This window comes from Hyperolius riggenbachi, chromosome 10 (assembly GCF_040937935.1).
Source record: "Hyperolius riggenbachi isolate aHypRig1 chromosome 10, aHypRig1.pri, whole genome shotgun sequence".
NCBI lineage: Eukaryota > Metazoa > Chordata > Amphibia > Anura > Hyperoliidae > Hyperolius > Hyperolius riggenbachi.
The window spans coordinates 232,486,481-232,505,298 of record NC_090655.1 but is presented as its reverse complement, the minus strand read 5'-3'; the positions used below and the strand labels follow the sequence as shown (position 1 = coordinate 232,505,298).

At 45.5% G+C, this 18,818-nt stretch overlaps 1 protein-coding gene across 1 annotated transcript; it reads right to left on the bottom strand.

Annotated features, from left to right (window-relative positions):
- Positions 1-365: 365 nt before the first annotated feature.
- LOC137534780 (oocyte zinc finger protein XlCOF7.1-like) lies at positions 366-17,139 on the bottom strand. The gene is made up of 5 exons (XM_068256431.1): positions 17,033-17,139; positions 9,927-10,005; positions 9,726-9,811; positions 8,549-8,765; positions 366-4,793 (listed from the first exon to the last, which is right to left on the bottom strand). The coding sequence occupies exons 2-5, from the start codon at positions 9,958-9,960 to the stop codon at positions 3,184-3,186; spliced, it is 1,947 nt and encodes a 648-aa protein (XP_068112532.1). The 5' UTR covers positions 9,961-10,005; positions 17,033-17,139; the 3' UTR covers positions 366-3,183.
- Positions 17,140-18,818: the final 1,679 nt, after the last annotated feature.

Here is an 18,818-nt window from a genome sequence, read left to right as displayed (position 1 = left end):
ACCAGCATGGTTTATAAGAGAATGAAGATGACAGCCTCTGTATGCTTCTCACTTCAGGTTCGGTTTTGAAAATCACCCATCCTTTATGTCACACAAACCCTTATCTGCCATGGCGGAATCCCATCCCATAAGGGGAGGGGCATGCAAAATCCAGCCTCCTCTTTTGCAAAGCACTCTTGTTCAAAGTAACTCTTACTCTGCTCAGATGTTCCGAGACTTGATGTATGTCTTGTGAAAGGAATACTTTTTAATGGCTAACTGATAAAGTTAAATTGTGCAAGCTTTCAGGGATCTAGCCCTTTTCTATGCCTGAAGAAGGGGACTAGATACCTGAAAGCTTGCTCAATTTAACTTTATCAGTTAGTCATTAAAAAGGTATTACTTTTGCAAGACTTTGATTCTTCTACCTTTACTCTTTACAAAAGCACTCCCCAGCAAAGATCACTACTCGTTTCTAAATTGTTTTGGCAGTTGGACTGAGCAACTGCCATTCAGTAAGTGCTTTTGTAAATATAGAAAAAGCTGAGCGTCCCCCATGATGAGATAGACTAGTCCAAAATCTCTCAGATTTTCACATCCTTCTATAAGATACATAAAAGAAACAAAATGTATAGTGCATTATGCTTTGGGAGAAAATTACATTTCTTATGCATGTATTTTAAATGTTACTATTTTTTGTGATAGCTGTCCTTTAAAGGACAACCGTAAAGAGAGGGATATGGAGGCTGCCATCAGGGGCGTAACTAGAAATCACTGGGCTCCCCTGCAAAAATGTGGATGCCCCCCCCGTGCCATTTTGGGGGGCAGGAGGGGTCGCAGCATGATGAGGGGAGAGCATGGCCACCTACGTCGGGGGGCCACTCCCCCCCCCCCCTCACCTCAGGCTCTCCCTCTCAGCGCTCACCCTCCAGCAATTAATAGGTGGCAGCAGCGGTAGGCAGGAACACAGGCATACCTCTATGTGTTCCACAGTGGAGGTCCGATCTCTAAGTGCCACACGCTACTTCCTGATAAACAGGAAGTAGCGTCAGACACTTAGAAAGCGGAATTTATTTGCCATGTATGAAGATGCTATACTCGGAATTGCTTGTGGTTCACATGGTGAAGGCAAAAGTACTCAGTCCTTAACAGTTATCCAGTAGTACATGCTACATTTACGGCTACATTTACAAAACATTGACAACACATTAACATCTTTACAATAGTGCAAGTTACATTTCCAGAAGAGAAACACTTGAGGCAAACATGTGGAGTGGGTGGCTGGGAGTTGTGCAGACTTAGGTTAGAGTCCGGAGGCTGGCATTCAACAGAAGAACTGCCTGGGGGAAGGAGACGTTCCTGCACCTGACGGTTCTGAATGGGATAGTTCAGTAGCGCCAACCAGATTGGAGGGGCTCAAATGAGCAGCTGCCAGGGTGGGAGGGGTCACAGGAAATCCTGGTGGCCCTCTTCCTCATCCTAGCAGTGTGGAGGAGATGGAGAGGTGGTAGGGGCGATCCAATGATCTTTTCCGCATTATTAATGAATCTTTGCAGTTTATGTCTGTCGCTAGCCGTTGCGACAGCATACCAGATGATGACTGAGGAGCAAAGGATAGATTCCATAGCAGTGTAGAAGCTAGTCAGCAGCTCCCGAGGCAAACTACATTTTTTTTTTACGTTGGCACAGGCAGCCTCCATATGCCTCTCACTAAAGTTATCCTTTAAGTAGCAAGATATCAGCCATCACCGGAGGTTACTGCTGCTGTTTCCCATTGGTCTAGAAAAGTGTCCTGTCATTTATGTTTTGGCACTGATTTATGTCCTGATATTGAAAGGACAGGAGTAATCACTATTACGTTACTGTTACAATGTAGCGGACATTATTGGTAGTCTGGGTTTGTCGCTTCTCCTGTATAATATCACCCGGTCCACCACTTGCTGATCTCCCCAACTTTTTCTGCACTTTTGCTTTGTATACTATAAAAAATGACTAATGTCAATCAGCAGCCAGTTATCAACTTCCAAAGCTGAGTGAAGCTGAAACTACACATCTCTGGAAGCCTGGAAACTGACCTCTCTGTACTGACCTCTCTGTAAGGAGTGTAGACTGCCTAGAACTTGCTGTCCTGCTGCAAGACTAATCACTTGCACAAAGCAGGAACTTGGAACTCCTTTCTCACACCTGCACTAACCTAACTCCCAGAACACACACTCTGGACGGGGACCCACTTGCAATAGCAAAATGCTCTTAATAATGTTTGTGCTTTTGAGAACAATTTTGACACCTAGAAGCAAAGTGATTTCTGGGAAAGTTATTTTGGGTCTTGCTTTCCCTTATGAAATCACTGCAAACATGCTGCATACAGAGCGATTGTGATTTCAGCAAACTGCAATCACTCCTGTTGGATCACAGCCATTTACTTTCAGCAGCTAAGCACTTGTGAAATGTCCGGCTAGAAAGCACAAATCACTGCTGAAAGCTCTCTAGTGGGTCTCAGGCCTGAGGGAACCTGTTTTGCATGTTTATATGTGAGAAAACTGAATAACATTTGCCATTAATCTCTGCAATGTATAAAGCTGGCATTGCCACTTTCTCAGCTATGGTGGAGTTCCCCTTTAAGCTTATGTGTGTGGACAGCTGTCCTGACTTGTGGCCCCCGTATGACAGACACCACAATTCCTCTGTCTGTGAGCTTTTTCTCTGGGTGACTAGTGACCTCCGCTCTATGAAACATTCCACTCTCATGGAAACATTTCCCACTCCCTGAACATAAAATCTAATGCTGATCTGTGTCTGTTGTTTAAGACAGTTCTCAGTTCGGCTGAAAGCTTTTCCACTGCCTGAAAAAGAAAAAGGATGCTCTGCAGAGTGAATTATCTCATGTCTGAAAAACTGCTATTTCTGAGCGAAGCATTTCCCACATTCAGAACATGGGAATGACTGCTCTTCATTGTGAATTCTGGTGTCGGTGAAGGAATGTCTTCTCACAGGAGCATTTCCCACACTCTAAGCATGAACGTGAATGCTCATCTATGTGAGTTTTCTGGTGACACAAAAAAAAAGCTGGATTTTCAGATTCAAACATTTTCCACAAAATAAATATGAAAAAGGACACTCCTCAATGTTAAATTTCTGGTGTTTAAAAAGATCTAACTTAACAATAAAACATTTCCCACATTCTGCACATGAAAAGGGCCGCTGTTACTGTTCATGAAAAACACGCTTTTCTGTGTGAGTTCTCTGATGAGAATTAAGGCTGGCTTTCTGAGTATAACATTTCCCACATTCGGAGCATGAAAAGGGACGCTCACCTGTGTGAATTATCTGATGTATAATAAGATGTGACTTACGAGTAAACTGTTTTTCACATTCTGAACATGAAAAATCACGCTTTCCTGTATGACTTATCTGATGACTGCGCAGGTTTGATTTTTGAGTGAAACATTTTCCACACTCTGAGCAAGAGAAGGGACGGTTACCTGTGTGAATTCTCTGATGAGCAATAAGGCTTTTCTTCAGAGTAAACTGCTTCCCACATTCTGGACATGAAAAATCACGCTTTCCTGTGTGCCTTCTCTGATGAGAATTAAGGTGTTCTTTCCGAATGAAACATTTCCCACACTCTGAGCATGAAAAGGGACGCTCACCTGTGTGAATTCTCTGATGAATAATAAGATTTGTCTTCAGAGTAAACTGTTTGCCACATTCTGAACATGAAAAATCACACTTTCCTGTGTGAGTTCTCCGATGACGATACAGGTTTGTTTTGTGAGTGAAACATTTCCCACACTCTAAGCATGAAAAAGGACGTTCACCTGTGTGGATTCCCTGATGACTAATAAGACTTCTCTTCAGTGAAAACTGTTGGCCACAATGTGAGCATGAAAAATCAAGCTTTCCTGTGTGACTTCTCAGATGATAATTAAGGCTTGCTTTCTGAGTGAAACATTTCCCACACTCGGAACATGAAAAAGGATGCTCACCTGTGTGAATTCTCTGATGTAAATTAAGGTGTTCTTTTATAATGAAACATTTCCCACACTGTGAGCATGAGAAGGGACGCTCACCTGTGTGAATTTTCTGATGAGAATTAAGGCTTGCTTTCTGATTGAAACATTTCCCACATGCTGAGCATGCAAAGGGACGCTCACCTGTGTGAATTCTCTGATGAGAATTAAGGTGTGCTTTCTGATTGAAACATTTCCCACACTCTGGGCATACAAAGGGGCGCTCACCTGTGTGAATTCTCTGATGATAATTAAGGCTTGCTTTCTGAATAAAACATTTTCCACACTCTGAGCATGAAAAGGGACGCTCACCTGTGTGAAGTCTCTGATGATTAATAAGATCTTTCTTCAGAGCAAACTGTTTGCCACACTGTAAACATGAAAAATGACGCTGTCCTGTGTGACTTCTCTGATGAGTATTAAGGCTTGCTTTGTGAGTGAAACATTTCCCACACTCTGGACAAGCATAGGGATGCTCACCTGTGTGACTTTTCTGGGGTAGAACAAGTGATTTATTTTTCCAGTTTTCACATTCAGATGAAATAAATGTCTTCTCACTCATCTGTTTAGGAATACAAGATTTACCAGACGATTCCCCAACATTGGACGGATCTTTTGATTTATCAGTAGTGTGAGATCTTGGCTGGATATGGGGTGTACCAGGATGTGATGTGTCAGAAGATTCCTCAGGATTAGAGGGATCCGGTGATCTCGCCTCATGGTAAAGTCTGTGATGTGTATTTCCAGTAATGGGGTTTCCTCCTGAAGAATATTGTGTGACGCCATTATCTTCTGCAGTATAATCTGGAGGGGAAATTGTCAGAAATATTATATCTTTATTAGCAAGCTGTCATTGTGCTTAAGTCATGTCAAGTATCTCTGAGTATTATAATTAGATACAGTTTACATTACATTCTTCTATGACTTCTAGTGGAATTCAGTAGTGGGAGCCATAGTTAGAAAAAGTATATATCTAGTGTGGTGCATAACTCATGTAACAGTGTGCATTCCTGTAACACTCATGTATACACTTGTTTTCTTGGACTCCACTCACTTTTAGAGCTCATCTGCTCCTGTAAGCAGAGACAGGGTACATCTTGTAGCTCGTGTGATCAGTGCTGACTCCCATCCAAGGACATGTACAACAAACAGGTGTGTTCCCAATGTGGATGTCCTTGAGACTCACATGAATGTCATACATCATGCATCTGTTTATAAATATGGGCTAAAAAAGCTCAGTAGACACCAATACCATCCCGCCCAAAACATCGAAAGTGGTTGCAAAACACAGATCATAAATGTCCTTCCACCGAATCACAGAATTGGATACCCAAACCACCTCCACATCAACCACACAGCCCTGTTCACCAGCCCAACCTTTCCATAGCACCAGCTTACATGTTTCATAAGGGCCCAGCACCCGGGTCCCTCTCAACCACACCACTCACCCCTCACAAACACTAACAATACCTCTCCTAATCCCTGCAGTGCTTACAGGAGGAGCTATTCAGACTCGCTCTATATCACAAGCTGAACTCGAACTCACACAGTTCAGCTCTTACCATTCACAATCTTAGCCACAATTTCTTCCATCAGAGATGCAAAAAAATCCACAATCTACAACATTCATACCTACAACTAATATGGGTAGCAACCAGGTCCCACCAAAAGCAGGTACGTTACTATCCCAGAAACCTATACATTAATTCGTTAAACCTGAAACTTCCAATCTACCACCAGTGAAAGCAGCTCCCAGTAGTGGAGCATCGTTTTTATTTTGCTTTTGTGAGTGTGACACTTTCACAGATCGTAGTTTTTCTGTTGCCAAAATAGACAATCTTGGTGTTGCTTTTTTTCTGGATGGATAGGGCTTTATTTCTGATGTCAAATATTTAATCTTACACATGAAAAAAAAAAAACAATAAGTGCTTAAAAACAAAGCAAGTTTTTGATTTTTCATTTCATTTTGACACAACAAAATATATTTTAAAAGGGGAGTCAACTTGATTTTTTTCCCTAAAACTATTTTTAATGCATCTAGAGTATAGAGAAAACAAATGTGTGTATTTACCGTATTTTTAGTAATATAAGACACACTTTTTCTCTGCCCAAAAATGGGGAGAAAAAGTCCCTGCGTCTTATACTGCAAAGACAGGGAGTCCCCGACTTACAATCGCCTGCCAATTCGAACGCCAACCCGCCGCAACATCAGCGACTCCCTGCCTTCTCCCCCTGTATGGTCCTCCGTCCCCCACATCTCTCCTCCACTCCCCTGTGTAAAATTAATGAACGGCAGAGTGGCTCACCTCACCTGTAATTCCAGAAAAAGTCGTGGTAAAAAAAAACAAAAAAAAAACAAACAAGGATCAGACATAAATAGTTAAACTTCCCCTACCAGATGCATTTTTTGTTACGTTTCAAATGGAAGTAACACTGATTGACAATCAATTTCAAATGCTGTTGTGCGAATGGAATAGACAACAGGAGGAAATTATAGGCAATTAGTAAGACACTACTATTAATGGAGTGGTTCTACGGGTGGTGACCACAGACCACTTCCTATGCTTTCTGGCTGATTTTTTGGTCACTTTTGAATACTGGCTGTGCTTTCACTCTAGTGGTAGCATGAGACGGAGTCTTCAACCCACACAAGTGGCTCGGGTCATGCAGCTCATCCAGGATGGCACATCAATGCGAGCCTTGGCAAGAAGGTTTGCTGTGTCTTTCAGCGTCATGTCAAGAACATGAAGGCACTACCAGGAGACAGGCCAGTACATCAGGAGGCGTGAAGTAGGCCATAGGAGGACAACAGCCGAGCAGCAGGACTGCTACCTATGCCTTTGTGTAAGGAGGAACAGGAGGAGGACTGCCAGAGCCCTTCAAAGTGACCTCCAGCGGGTCACAAATGTGCATGTGTCTTCTCAAACTGAAACTGACTCCATGAGGGCCCGACATTTAAAAAAGTGAGGGTTGTGCTTACAGCTCAACAACGTGCAGGCAAATTCGCCACTGGTGCCCTGTGATCTTCAGATGAAAGCAGGTTAACACTGAGCACATGACAGGCATGACTGGAGACAGTGTGAACATTTTGCTGCCTGCAACATCCTCCAGCATGAGCGGTTTGGCAGTGGGTCAGTAATGGTGAAGGGTGGTATTTCTTTGGGGGGGGGGGGGGGCACACAGCCCTCTATGTGCTCACTAGAGGTAGCATGATTGGTATTAGGTACTGAGATGAGATCCTCAAAGCCCCTTGTTTGTCAGACCATATGCTGGTGCAGTTGGCCCTGGGTTCCTCCTCTAGACAATGCTAGACTGGCTAGAGTGTGTCAGCAGTTCCTGGAAGATGAAGGCATTGATGCTATGGACTGGTCCGCCCACTCCCCAGATATGAATCCAATTGAGCACATCTGGGACATCCACCAACATCACGTTGCACCACAGACTTTGGTCCAGGTCTGGGAGGAGATCCCTCATCCACAACCTCAACAGGAGCATGCCCAGGTCATACAGGCACGTGGAGGCCACACACACTACTGAGCCTCATTTTGTCTTGTTTTAAGGACATTACATCAAAGTTGGATCAGCCTGCAGTGTTTTTTTACACTTTAATTTTAAGTGTGCTTCCAAATCCAGACCTCCATGGGTTGATAAAATTGGATTTCCATTGATAATTTTTGTGGGATTTTGTTGTGAGCAGATTCAACTACGTAAATAACTAAATATTTAATAAGAATATTTCATTCATTCAGATCTAGGATGTCTTATTTCTGAGTTCCCTTTATCTTTTGATCAGTGTATATTAAGAAGACATCATTGCACAGTTTGACCCCTAGATATTGAACATAATGTGGTTGGATACTTGATATGTAAGCTAGGAGAAATCAATTTCCTCACGTCAACGTCATAATTACAAAACATGGCTTCTGATTTTCTAGGTTTCATTTTAGGCCAGAGATAGACCCAAACAGTTTGGACGTATTTAGAAGATTCGGGATAGAGATCGCTGAGTTCATAAGAGTTAGCAGAACATTGTGGGCAATAAACTGAATTTATTTTATTTTATTTTTCATAGGGAGGAATGGTGTAAGCTGAGATATAAGGATTTGCACATAAGACAGAAGCCAGGGGCTCAATAGCAAGTGCCACAATAGCTGGAAACAACGGGCGACCCTGCCTCATACCACGTTTAATATTGATAGGATGATGAGATTCCACCGGGTTATTTCAGGGTAGTCTGTGGAGTAGAGTAAATGGAGTGTGAGCCAATTGAGGACACCCCCTAAAGCCCACTTTTCTGGAATACGGAGAACATTATAAACCGCCATATCATAATTCAAAGACTTTCTCAAGATCAAGAGCTAAAAGAACTTAAGGATTTTTATGATACTGAGCATGGGCAACAATGCAAAAGTTTTTCCTAAGATTGTCTGTGGCCTGTCTAAATGGTATAAAGCCCACATTATCCTTAGACTATCAGAGGTAGAAATTTATATGGGCCATTATTATGGTGGTTAAAAATTCAGTGTAAACAAGTGGTCCATACATTGCACATCACTCACCTGTGCAAATGTCTTGCTCATATTCCTCTTGTTTTATTCCCCCAATCATGTCCCCCTCCTCCATAGACTTCTGATCATTCTCAACATAAGTTTCTTCATGTTCCTGTTTAATTGTCCTCATCATGTCACCTTCCTCCATAGACTGCTGATCATTCTCCTCATAAGTCTCTTCTTCTTCCTCTTTAATCTCAACTTTCAAATAAGAATATTCTTCACACTATAAATCACAAAATTATAATATAAAAAAATATTGTCTATAAGATCGGAGCACTAGCCAATTCATGTTGTTGGGGAAAGCACATGTCAGAGGATGGGTGGCGGCACCTTTACTGCTGGCAAGGTGCATTACTGTGGGATGTTTGTTGTGATGTGAGCAGAAACAACAACTGACTCCCACAGTGCTCTGGGGCAGAGAGGGCTGTGTGACATCATAGCCTAGGCTAAGCATCACTGGGAAGGGGGGATGACATACCGCAAAATAGATATATAGGAAGTGTTTCTGATGCTGAAACCAGGATAATTAATATGCAAATGGGTCTCTTGAATAATGTACTCACTCTACTATATGTCATTACAGTTCCTCTAGTAGCTTTATAGCCTGGTGATGCTTGCATACAGTGTTTCTGTGCTCTGTGTAATAGTGTGCTTTAGCTTTAGCTTTAGCTGTACCTGTGCTCTCTGCTAGTGGCTGCCACCTTCTGTTTTCAAAGAGAATTGCATCATTTTGTGTGTGTGTGTGGGGGGGGGGGGGGGGGCAGGCAAGGGAACCACAGGCAAGGAACAGCCCCTTCTGACATCATATTCAGTTGCCCGCCAGGGACAAGATACAATACAATACAATACAATACAATAACATTTGTAAAGCTCTTTTCTCCCATAGGACTCAAAGCGCATAGATGTTGACTTCTGCTTTAATAATGTATGTATGTATGTATGGCAGACAGAGAGATAGGATGTATGTATGTATGTATGTATGTATGTATGTATGTATGTATGTATGTATGTATGAATGATAGATAGATAGATAGATAGATAGATAGATAGATAGATAGATAGATAGATAGATAGATAGATTTGAGTGATAATTGTATAGTATATGGTCAGCTGAAGATAGATCATAGGTTATCTCATACAGCATGAAGATTTTTTGGACTGTGATACTCTCAAGTCCACATACCTGATAATGGTGAGGAATGGTGTGATCTTCCTGTGAATAAAGAGGACCTGTACATCTTTCTGGTGTTTTTATGTTACTGATTCCATCTGTAGAAAACACATACACAATGACTAAATGCATTGTTGCTATATGATTGGGGGGGATGTAGGTGGACCCTTCATACTGGTCTCTCCTTTACAAGAAATTAAAATCTCCTCTTACCTGGTGAGGTGAGGGGCGGCTGATCTTCCATCATGAGATGCTTGTAGAGGTCCTTGTGTCCTTCTAGATACAGCCACTCCTGCATGGAGAAATAGAGGCATTCAGACATATTATAGGAACAGGTGACACACATATGATACAATCACTAGACAGATACATTGGTAATGACCCATAATTCCCTGCACTGCTCACCTCTCCCATACATAATTCTATCACCTTGTATAGTCAATGGCCTCAATTCACTAAGATCATGCTGGAGATAATAAGGCAAGAGAAAACTTACCTCCACATAAGAGAGAGTTATCTTATCTCTTCATTCCTTAAGTTACCTCCTCTGTAGTTAAGTTACCTCCTCTGTAGTTATTTTACCTCCTTTGTAGTTAATTTACCTCCTCTGTAGTTATTTTCACATGCAGTTAATAAACAGCCTGTCTTTAACTCTGGAGTTATTTTAAGGATTGAAGAGGTAACTTAAAGACAGAAGAGTTAACTTTAGGTTTGCTTGAGGTAAAATGTTTCCTGAATACTACATGCCTTATCACCATGGTAACAGCTCTAGAAGAGTTATTAAAGACAAGAGATAAGCTTAGTGAATTGAGGCCAATGGCTCTTATACTCTTCTCACTTCTACCCATTATGGCTTCTCTGGTGGTGTTAATGGGCCCCTCTCCCTCCCCAATATAACTTCCCTGGTGGTCTAGGGATTTCCCTCTCCCCATAAGGCTTCCCTGGTGGTGTTAGTGCGCCCCCTCCAGCCCACTATATGTAGTACAGTATGTGCAGAGCAGAAGCCATTATTCTATCCCCTCCTGCCCTGAGTAACGTGCGCCATCCTCTCACCTCTCCTTCAAGAGCCCACAATCTCACTCTCCTCACACTGCGTATAATCATCACGTGATGCAGGAGAAGATGCTGGGCACTAGAGGGAGAGGTGAGAGAAGGACACACATCGCCCAACAGAGGAGGTGAGAGAAGCGCTGCTTCAGCAGTGCACATACTCTGCTATATACAGTATACTGGCATTGGGGGGGGGGGGGGAGAGTGCTGGGACACAAGAGAATCTGCCACGGGACTCGGGACCACACTGAGTTCTGGTCCACCATGAGCTTGCTGGGTAGTCTGTAACTCAGGTTTGTTTCAGGTCCTACCCATAGGAACCATATACTGATACTGTGACATAGATAGTGTGTCCCCCACATCACCTCCCCAGACCCTCACCTTCCCACATCCTGCCTGTCCTCCCAGCCACTGTGCTCCCCCTTCTTCTGTGGTTACCTTTTTGGTGTGATATATATGTGTTTTTGTCCTTTTTTTGTTTTTGTGTTTTATTTTAGGTTTAGTGTATATATGTATCTCTTTAATTTGTAATTAAAGTTCATGTTTCCTCCCCCCTCTGCCTCGCCCCATTGACCCCTCTGAAATGGGCGATCGTCATGTGGCTGCCGAGCCGGGGGCCTTTTGCTTCCGGGTTCGCCGAGATGAGACGCATTTGCGTTCCAGCGGCGACCCGGGTGCATGATTGGGCCTCCTGTGTGGGTGGTGCGAGTCTGTGAGCGTCCGCCTTCTGGCGCATGCTCGCATACGGCTTTCCGGCTCTGCGGCCTTGGAGCGCGTCATGCGCTCCAGTGACGATGCGCCCACGCCTCCCTGATTGTGGTGAGGCGAAACGGGGGGCGTTACTTGTGGCTGGGAGGAGGGAGCTGGTCACATGGGGAGGTTTAAGAACGCCATTATGGTGTCCTGCCTTCCATACTTTGCTGCTCTGCCTTTGAAAAGGCCGCCAGGGGCGGCGAAACATGTCAGGTGTATAGCAGCTTTTGGGCTCCTTCTCCACCATCATCCCTGACCCATGACTGATCCTTTTCCAGCTGGTGTTGCGGAGGACATGTCCCAGAAGGACTGGTAACTATGCTGGGTGCCACTTCTATGGCCGTGTGACTTATACATGCTGCACTTTATGGCTGAACACGCTTATGCCTCTGCTTCCACTGCATGAACTATTTACTAGAGGCTTTTTGTCCTGCTGTGCCTGTGCTTTACCATGCTTATGCCTGGCTATACATATGCTGGAACACCGTCACATGCCTTCCTAATCAACAACAGACTTTGAGTCTTTGCATATGCTACATGTTGCTATGTTTGATGATATAATCTAACGGCTGGAGTGCTTCTGCCATCAAGGAAATATCCTCTGTTTCAATTAAGAATCTATTTGTGGCCTCTTCTGGACAACATTTTCTCAGGATTATATCGTTCACTAACGACCCCTGCGAGTGGGGGGTCACCGCTTCAAGGCAACTGTGTGTGCTTGTGTCCTATTAACTATTCATCCATTGGAATATGACATCTTTCAGTCAATTTTCATCAGCATCTTCTGATTTTTGATCTTAGCGCCTCCCCCCTCTCTGGGACACAAGAGAATCTGCCACGGGACTCGGGACCACACTGAGTTCTGGTCCACCATGAGCTTGCTGGGTAGTCTGTAACTCAGGTTATTTCAGGTCCTACCAATAGGAACCATATACTGATACTGTGATATAGATAGTGTGTCCCCCACATCACCTCCCCAGACGCTCACCTTCCCACATCCTGCCTGTCCTCCCAGCCACTGTGCTGCCCCTTTCCCATATCACCTTTACTCACGCTCACCTCTCCTGCCAGATACTGTGTCCCCCACATCACATCTCCAGACCCTCACCTTCCCACATCCTGCCTGTCCTCCCAGCCACTGTGCTCCACCTTTCCCTTATCACCTTTACTCACACTCACCTCTCCTGCCAAATACTGTATCCCCCACATCACCTCTCTGGACCCTCACCTTCCCACATCTGCCTGTCCTCCCAGCCACTGTGCTGCCCCTATCCCATATCACCTTTACTCACTGTCACCTCTCCTGCCAGATACTGTGTCCCCCACATCACCTCCCCAGACCCTCACCTTTCCACATCCTGCCTGTTCCCCCAGCCACTGTGCTCCACCTTTCCTATATCACCTTTACTCACACTCACCTCTCCTGCCAGATACTGTATCCCCCGCATCACCTCTCCGGACCCTCACCTTCCCACATCTGCCTGTCCTCCCAGCCACTGTGCTCCCCCTTTCCCATATCACCTTTACTCACACTCACCTCTCCTGCCAGATACTGTATCCCCCACATCACCTCTCCGGACCTTCACCTTCTCACATCCTGCCTGTTCTCCCAGCCACTGTGTCTTAAGCCCTGTTCACATGTTAGATAAAAGTCATTTGAAATGTCTGATGAATGACATATCCCCAGATCGGATGACAATCATTATAAAATACATAGCCAAACGGTGCTACATGTCAATGACGAGTGACCTATATCAAGTATTCTGCCCAATCCAACTGTGAGTTTAATCCAGACTATTGGGCAGATTTTGTGCAGTCGGTCGGTGTGTACAATGTCGTTCATATAACCTTGTTCCAGAGCATGTGCACAAATCATGTGAAATGTCACTCCCGCTTGCACGTGGAGTATTCAAACAACAATCATTTGGAACATCGGTGTGAAAGAACAACATCGTTTAAACTACTTGATTATTTTTGCTAGGTAATGTCTTTTTAGCAACTCATTTGTGCGCACCAACTTTAATCTGTGTATGGACCTTAACCCTTCCTCATCTCTACTAAATAATAATAATCTCTCCTGACCTCCACCTACTCACCTCTCCTCCCAGCCACTTCTGACCTTTTCTATACTATATCACCCCATTGTTATTACACATCCTACCCCTCATCTGTACTACACCCAATGTATCTACCCTTCACTGTGGCTGTATACATATCACTGCCCTGCTCACTTGTCCTATACAGCATCACCTTCTCACCCATCCTCTACCCCAGGGCTTTTCAACCATGTCCTTAAGTACCACCAACAGTGCATGTTTTGTGGAAATCCACAGAGGTACTTACCTCTGTGGATTTCCACAAAACATGCACTGTTGGTGGTACTTAAAGAGACACTGAAGCGAGACTAAATCTCGCTTCAGGTCTTATATATAGCAGGGGCACGTGTGCCCCTGCTAAAACGCCGCTATGCCGCGGCTAAACGGGGGTCCCTTCACCCCCAACCCACCCCCCGCAAAAGATGGTCGGCAAGTTGGTCGTGGGGATTGTCTTCCTGGAGGCAGGGCTAACGGCTGCAGCCCTGCCTCCAGTCGCGTCTATCAGACGCGCATCGCCGCCTCTCCCCCGCCCCTCTCAGTGAAGGAAGACTGAGAGGGGCGGGGGAGAGGCGGAGATACGCGTCTGACAGACGCGCATGGGGCAGGGCTGCGGCGGTTAGCCCTGCCCCAACCAGGAAGCGCTCCCCCGCTGCACGGAGGGGGTTTGGGGGGACAGGGACCCCCGTTAAGCCGCGCTATAGCGGCGTTTTAGCAGGGGCACGCATGCCCCTGCTAGCTATGAGGTCTGAAGCGAGATCTATTCTCGCTTCAGACTCTCTTTAACCACTTGAGGACCCACCCTTTACCCCCCCTTAAGGACCAGCGCTGGTTTGATTGATCTGTGCTGGGTGGGCTCTGCAGCCCCCAGCACAGATCAGGGTGCAGGCAGGGAGATCAGATTGCCCCCCTTTTTTCCCCCCTATGGGGATGATGTGCTGGGGGGGTCTGATCTCTCCTGCCTGCTGTTGGTGGTGGGGGGGGCACCTCAAAGCCCCCCTCCGCGGCGAAATTCCCCCCTCCCTCTCCTACCTGCTGCCTCCCCCGGTGATCGGGGCTGCACAGGACGGCTATCCGTCCTGTGCAGCCAGTGACAGGACGTCCCCTGTCACATGGAGGCGATCCCCGGCCGCTGATTGGCCGGGGATCGCCGATCTGCCTTACGGCGCTGCTGCGCAGCAGCGCCGTACAAATGTAAACAAAGCGGATTATTTCCGCTTGTGTTTACATCTAGCCTGCGAGCCGCCATCGGCGGCCCGCAGGCTATTCACGGAGCCCCCCGCCGTGATTTGACAGGAAGCAGCCGCTCGTACGAGCGGCTGCTTCCTGATTAATTAGGCTGCAGCTGGCGACGCAATACTGCGTCGCTGGTCCTGCAGCTGCCACTTTGCCGACGCACGTTATGAGTGTGCGGTCGGCAAGTGGTTATGGACATGGTTGAAAAGCCCTGGGGTAGAGGATGGGTGAAAAGGTGATGCTGTATAGGACAAGTGAGCAGGGCAGTAATTTAGTGTCTCAGCTCTGCTGAGACACTAAATTACCTCACCTGTGAATGTTTGTGGTTTTCTGCAAAACATGCACTGTTGGGGTTACTTGAGGACGGGGTTGAAAATCCCTGCCCTACCCTAAGGGCCCATTTCCACTATCGCGAATTTGCATGCATTTTTCGCATGAAAATTCGCATAGCAATACAAGTGAATGGGACTGTTTCCACTTGTCAGGATTCCTTTGCGTCTTTCTGTGCAGAAAAAATTCGCATGGCAGAGCCATCAGAATTCGCATATCGCATACCGCTATGCGAATCGCATACAATGTATTTAATAGGAAATTCGCATGAGGTTTGGGTATGCGAATTTTCATGCGAATTCGCATAGAAACAATGGAAAAGCACACCAGCACTCCCATGGTTAAATTCGCATACATCGGCATCCATGCGAATTCGCATGAAAATTCGCATACCCAAACCTCATGCGAATAGACCCGCATGCGAAATTCGCATCCGCATGCACATTTTTACTGCGGCGATTTGCACCGCACAAGTAGAAATGCAGCCTAACACCAACCTGTATCCACTACACCCCTCACATCCATCCCCCTTCCCTCTATTGTCCATATGTTCATATGCTGGTAATCAATCAGCTATCCCCAATCTTAACTGAAAATCTTGTCAGACCATATGCTGGAGGTTGTCTTTTAAGATGAACTTAAAGCATCAAGAGCTCCAGACTGATCTATTCACTTGCACACTGTGCAGCAAAATGCAGCTCATCCCACAGAGTCCACAGTAAACTCCTTCAGCTGGGTTCCTTCTGAGCACATCCTATACAATAAAATGCAAGTGGCCCTGCGTCATCAACTGAATGGTTGTGTGTCCCTGTCTTTTTTGTACTGAGTATGTGCGCAGCCAGGGCAGTTAGGACACAGGGCCAGATCTGACAGTTTGCTGTGTGTTATTCACAGAGGTTCTCATTGCATTGTGGGAAGTAACAGCTTTTTCCATTTGCCAAGCAGCTCCCTATGTGCATATACTTCAGACAGTTGATGACGCAGGGACACTTGCATTTTATAGTTTAGGATGTGCTCAGAAGGAACCCAGCTGAAGGAGTTTACTGTGGACTCTGTGGGGTGAGCTGCATTTTGCTGCACAGTGTGCAAGTGAATAGATCAGTCTGGAGCTCTTGATGGGGAACAAGCAAGCAGGACGCGTATGTGCACGCATTGCAGGGGGTAGCGGCTGTGACCTAGCGCCCGTTTTTTAACGGGCGGGCATTTTTACTAGTCCTATATAATAAAACACTAACTGTCCCTGCATCATCCTGTTCTTGTGTCTGTGTGTTTGCGTTACTGCACATGTGCAGCACAGACAGTGTTGGGACAGGAGGACGGGGCCAGGGAACTGGGCGGATTGGTGCTCAGGCATGACCTGACTGCCGGTGGGACAGAGACCTAGAGCCCGTTTTTAAATGGGCTTAAGTCAACCTAGTATTACATAATTCCTCAGCTGTGGCTACAACAGTACACATCATAGTAGATCCTCAATAGTTGGCCAAATGAGTCCACAATCCTGTGGAATCTGTTTTGGAGCTGTCGAACTACATGTCCCAGCATGTCATACTTCCTTTCTCTGACACATCTCAGTACACACCTGTCTCTGTGGTATGTAGAACTACAAGTCCCATTGGTGGCTGTGAAGGATGTGGAGGTAAAACCCCAACAGGCCCATTGCTAGCTCTGTGTTGGATGTGAAGCACTACAAGACCTGCACACTCTCCTAGAAACTCTCTGGAATGTGTAGAAGTATAACCCCAGACTCCCTGCATGCCCTCTGTTCTCTCCTCACACATCTGTGGATCTACAAATCCCAGCATGTCCCAACTGTGTGCACTACTAGTCCCAGCAAATGGGATCTTAAAATATCATTACCTGTGCACTGCTGCTAGTCCCAGGCAACACGGTATCTTCTCTACTTCCTGTTACTTCACCTCTCACCTGGAACTTCCTGTTAGAAGCTCCACCTCTTCCTGCATGCCAGATCTAGAGAATGTGAAAACTGTGGTATAGAGTGACTTCAGGGAAAGGGATTTGGGAAAGAAAGAGCCTCATAGACAGAAATCCTTCATGTCATTAACCCCTCTCACATGGGGACTGCAGAGCACTTCTGCCCTTATGCAATAAAAATATATTCTATACTGCACAGATATATTTGTAAAAGGTATCTTTATTATAAAAAAACAGGATAAATAGTAGTTTTGTGTGTCAACTCAATAAGAAGTAGCATCAATACTTTAAATACTACAGCGCTGTTGTTGCACTCACACCGTCACTTTCACACTCCTACTGCCCACAAACTTGCAAAAAGTCCAGCTGAGGTTAACTGTTTAGTGCACGTTGGCTGGCTTGCTGAAATTGAGATTTAGGTTAAAAGATTATGCGACAGCAATATATCACAAACATCCGCTGCCGTCGGTTGCACAGACCCAAACCGACGGCAAATCTGCCAATGCAATGTCACAAGGTCAGCCTGCCATCCGAGCAGTCATTTCCATGACGAGGTTAACGAGCACACTAAAAACCATGTAGGTTGCCGTAATTAGTCAAGTAAAGAAAGCTCCATGACAAGCAAGCTGCAGGCTCAGACATGTAATTGTGAACTCACTGGACTGCCAGGCAGGGCCGGGATTTAGGCCAAGGCCACTTGGCCATGGTCTAGACTCTAGGGCACCACAGGAGCAAGGGCACCAAAGCAGCAGGCTAAACTGGTGCAGCATTTGCAAGCTTGCAAATGCTGCAATGCAGGGAGATCCACGGTACTCTGCTGCTAGCTGCCTGTGCAGCAGCCACCTTGCTCTCTGTGCACATTTGTATTGTGCCCAGCGGCTATGGACTTGTGGGCAGCATTGGAGACGGAAAGGAAGAGGAAGATTCTGCACTGGAAGCGCAGTGGAGAAATGAGTAACACTGATGGCTGCTGCAGTGTGAAGGCGTGCTGGCTACCTATACTGAAAGGGGGGTGGGAAAAGTAGGGATTAAGGGAGCCATCTGGCTACCTATACTGGAGGGAAAGGGGGAGGTGTCATCTAGCTACCTATACTGAAGGGGGAAGGGGCGGCTGGTGACAGTGGCATTGGGCAGTAAAGAGTACATATCCGGCCCTGGTCTGCTGATGGTTGGGGATGGCCCTGCCTAGGAGAATTCATGGAGAAGACTCACGTGATCAGTTTGATCGGCTGATAGATTTGTAAGGCCTCTTTTTTAAACTATACCCCGAAAAATTGATGTTTTAACTTTACGTAGCAATGCATTGTGAAAAGTTGTCAGTTAAACTGCGTATAGTGGAAAATAAGCCACAGGAAAACATGGGCATTAGTTTTAAAATCAGTTGTCCTTTCAGTTATAACTGAAAGCAACTGATTAAGTGTAGAAGGCTCTGATTTACAGGTAAAGATCATGGGATAAGGAAGTCATCACAGCAAACAAGAACCTTACAAATCTATCAGCTGATCAAACTGATCACATCACATGCTTCTTTGTGAGTTCTCCTAGGCAAAGCCATCCCTTCTGATGGTACAGCACAGTCCAACCAGCATCGTATAGGCTACGGAGAATAGGTCCTCTTAAAGGAATACTTAAAGAGTAACTGTCAGGCTGCAAAAGCTAATTTAAACCTCTATTCTCCTGTGTTAAACAGTTTAGAAGGAAGCCAAAAAGG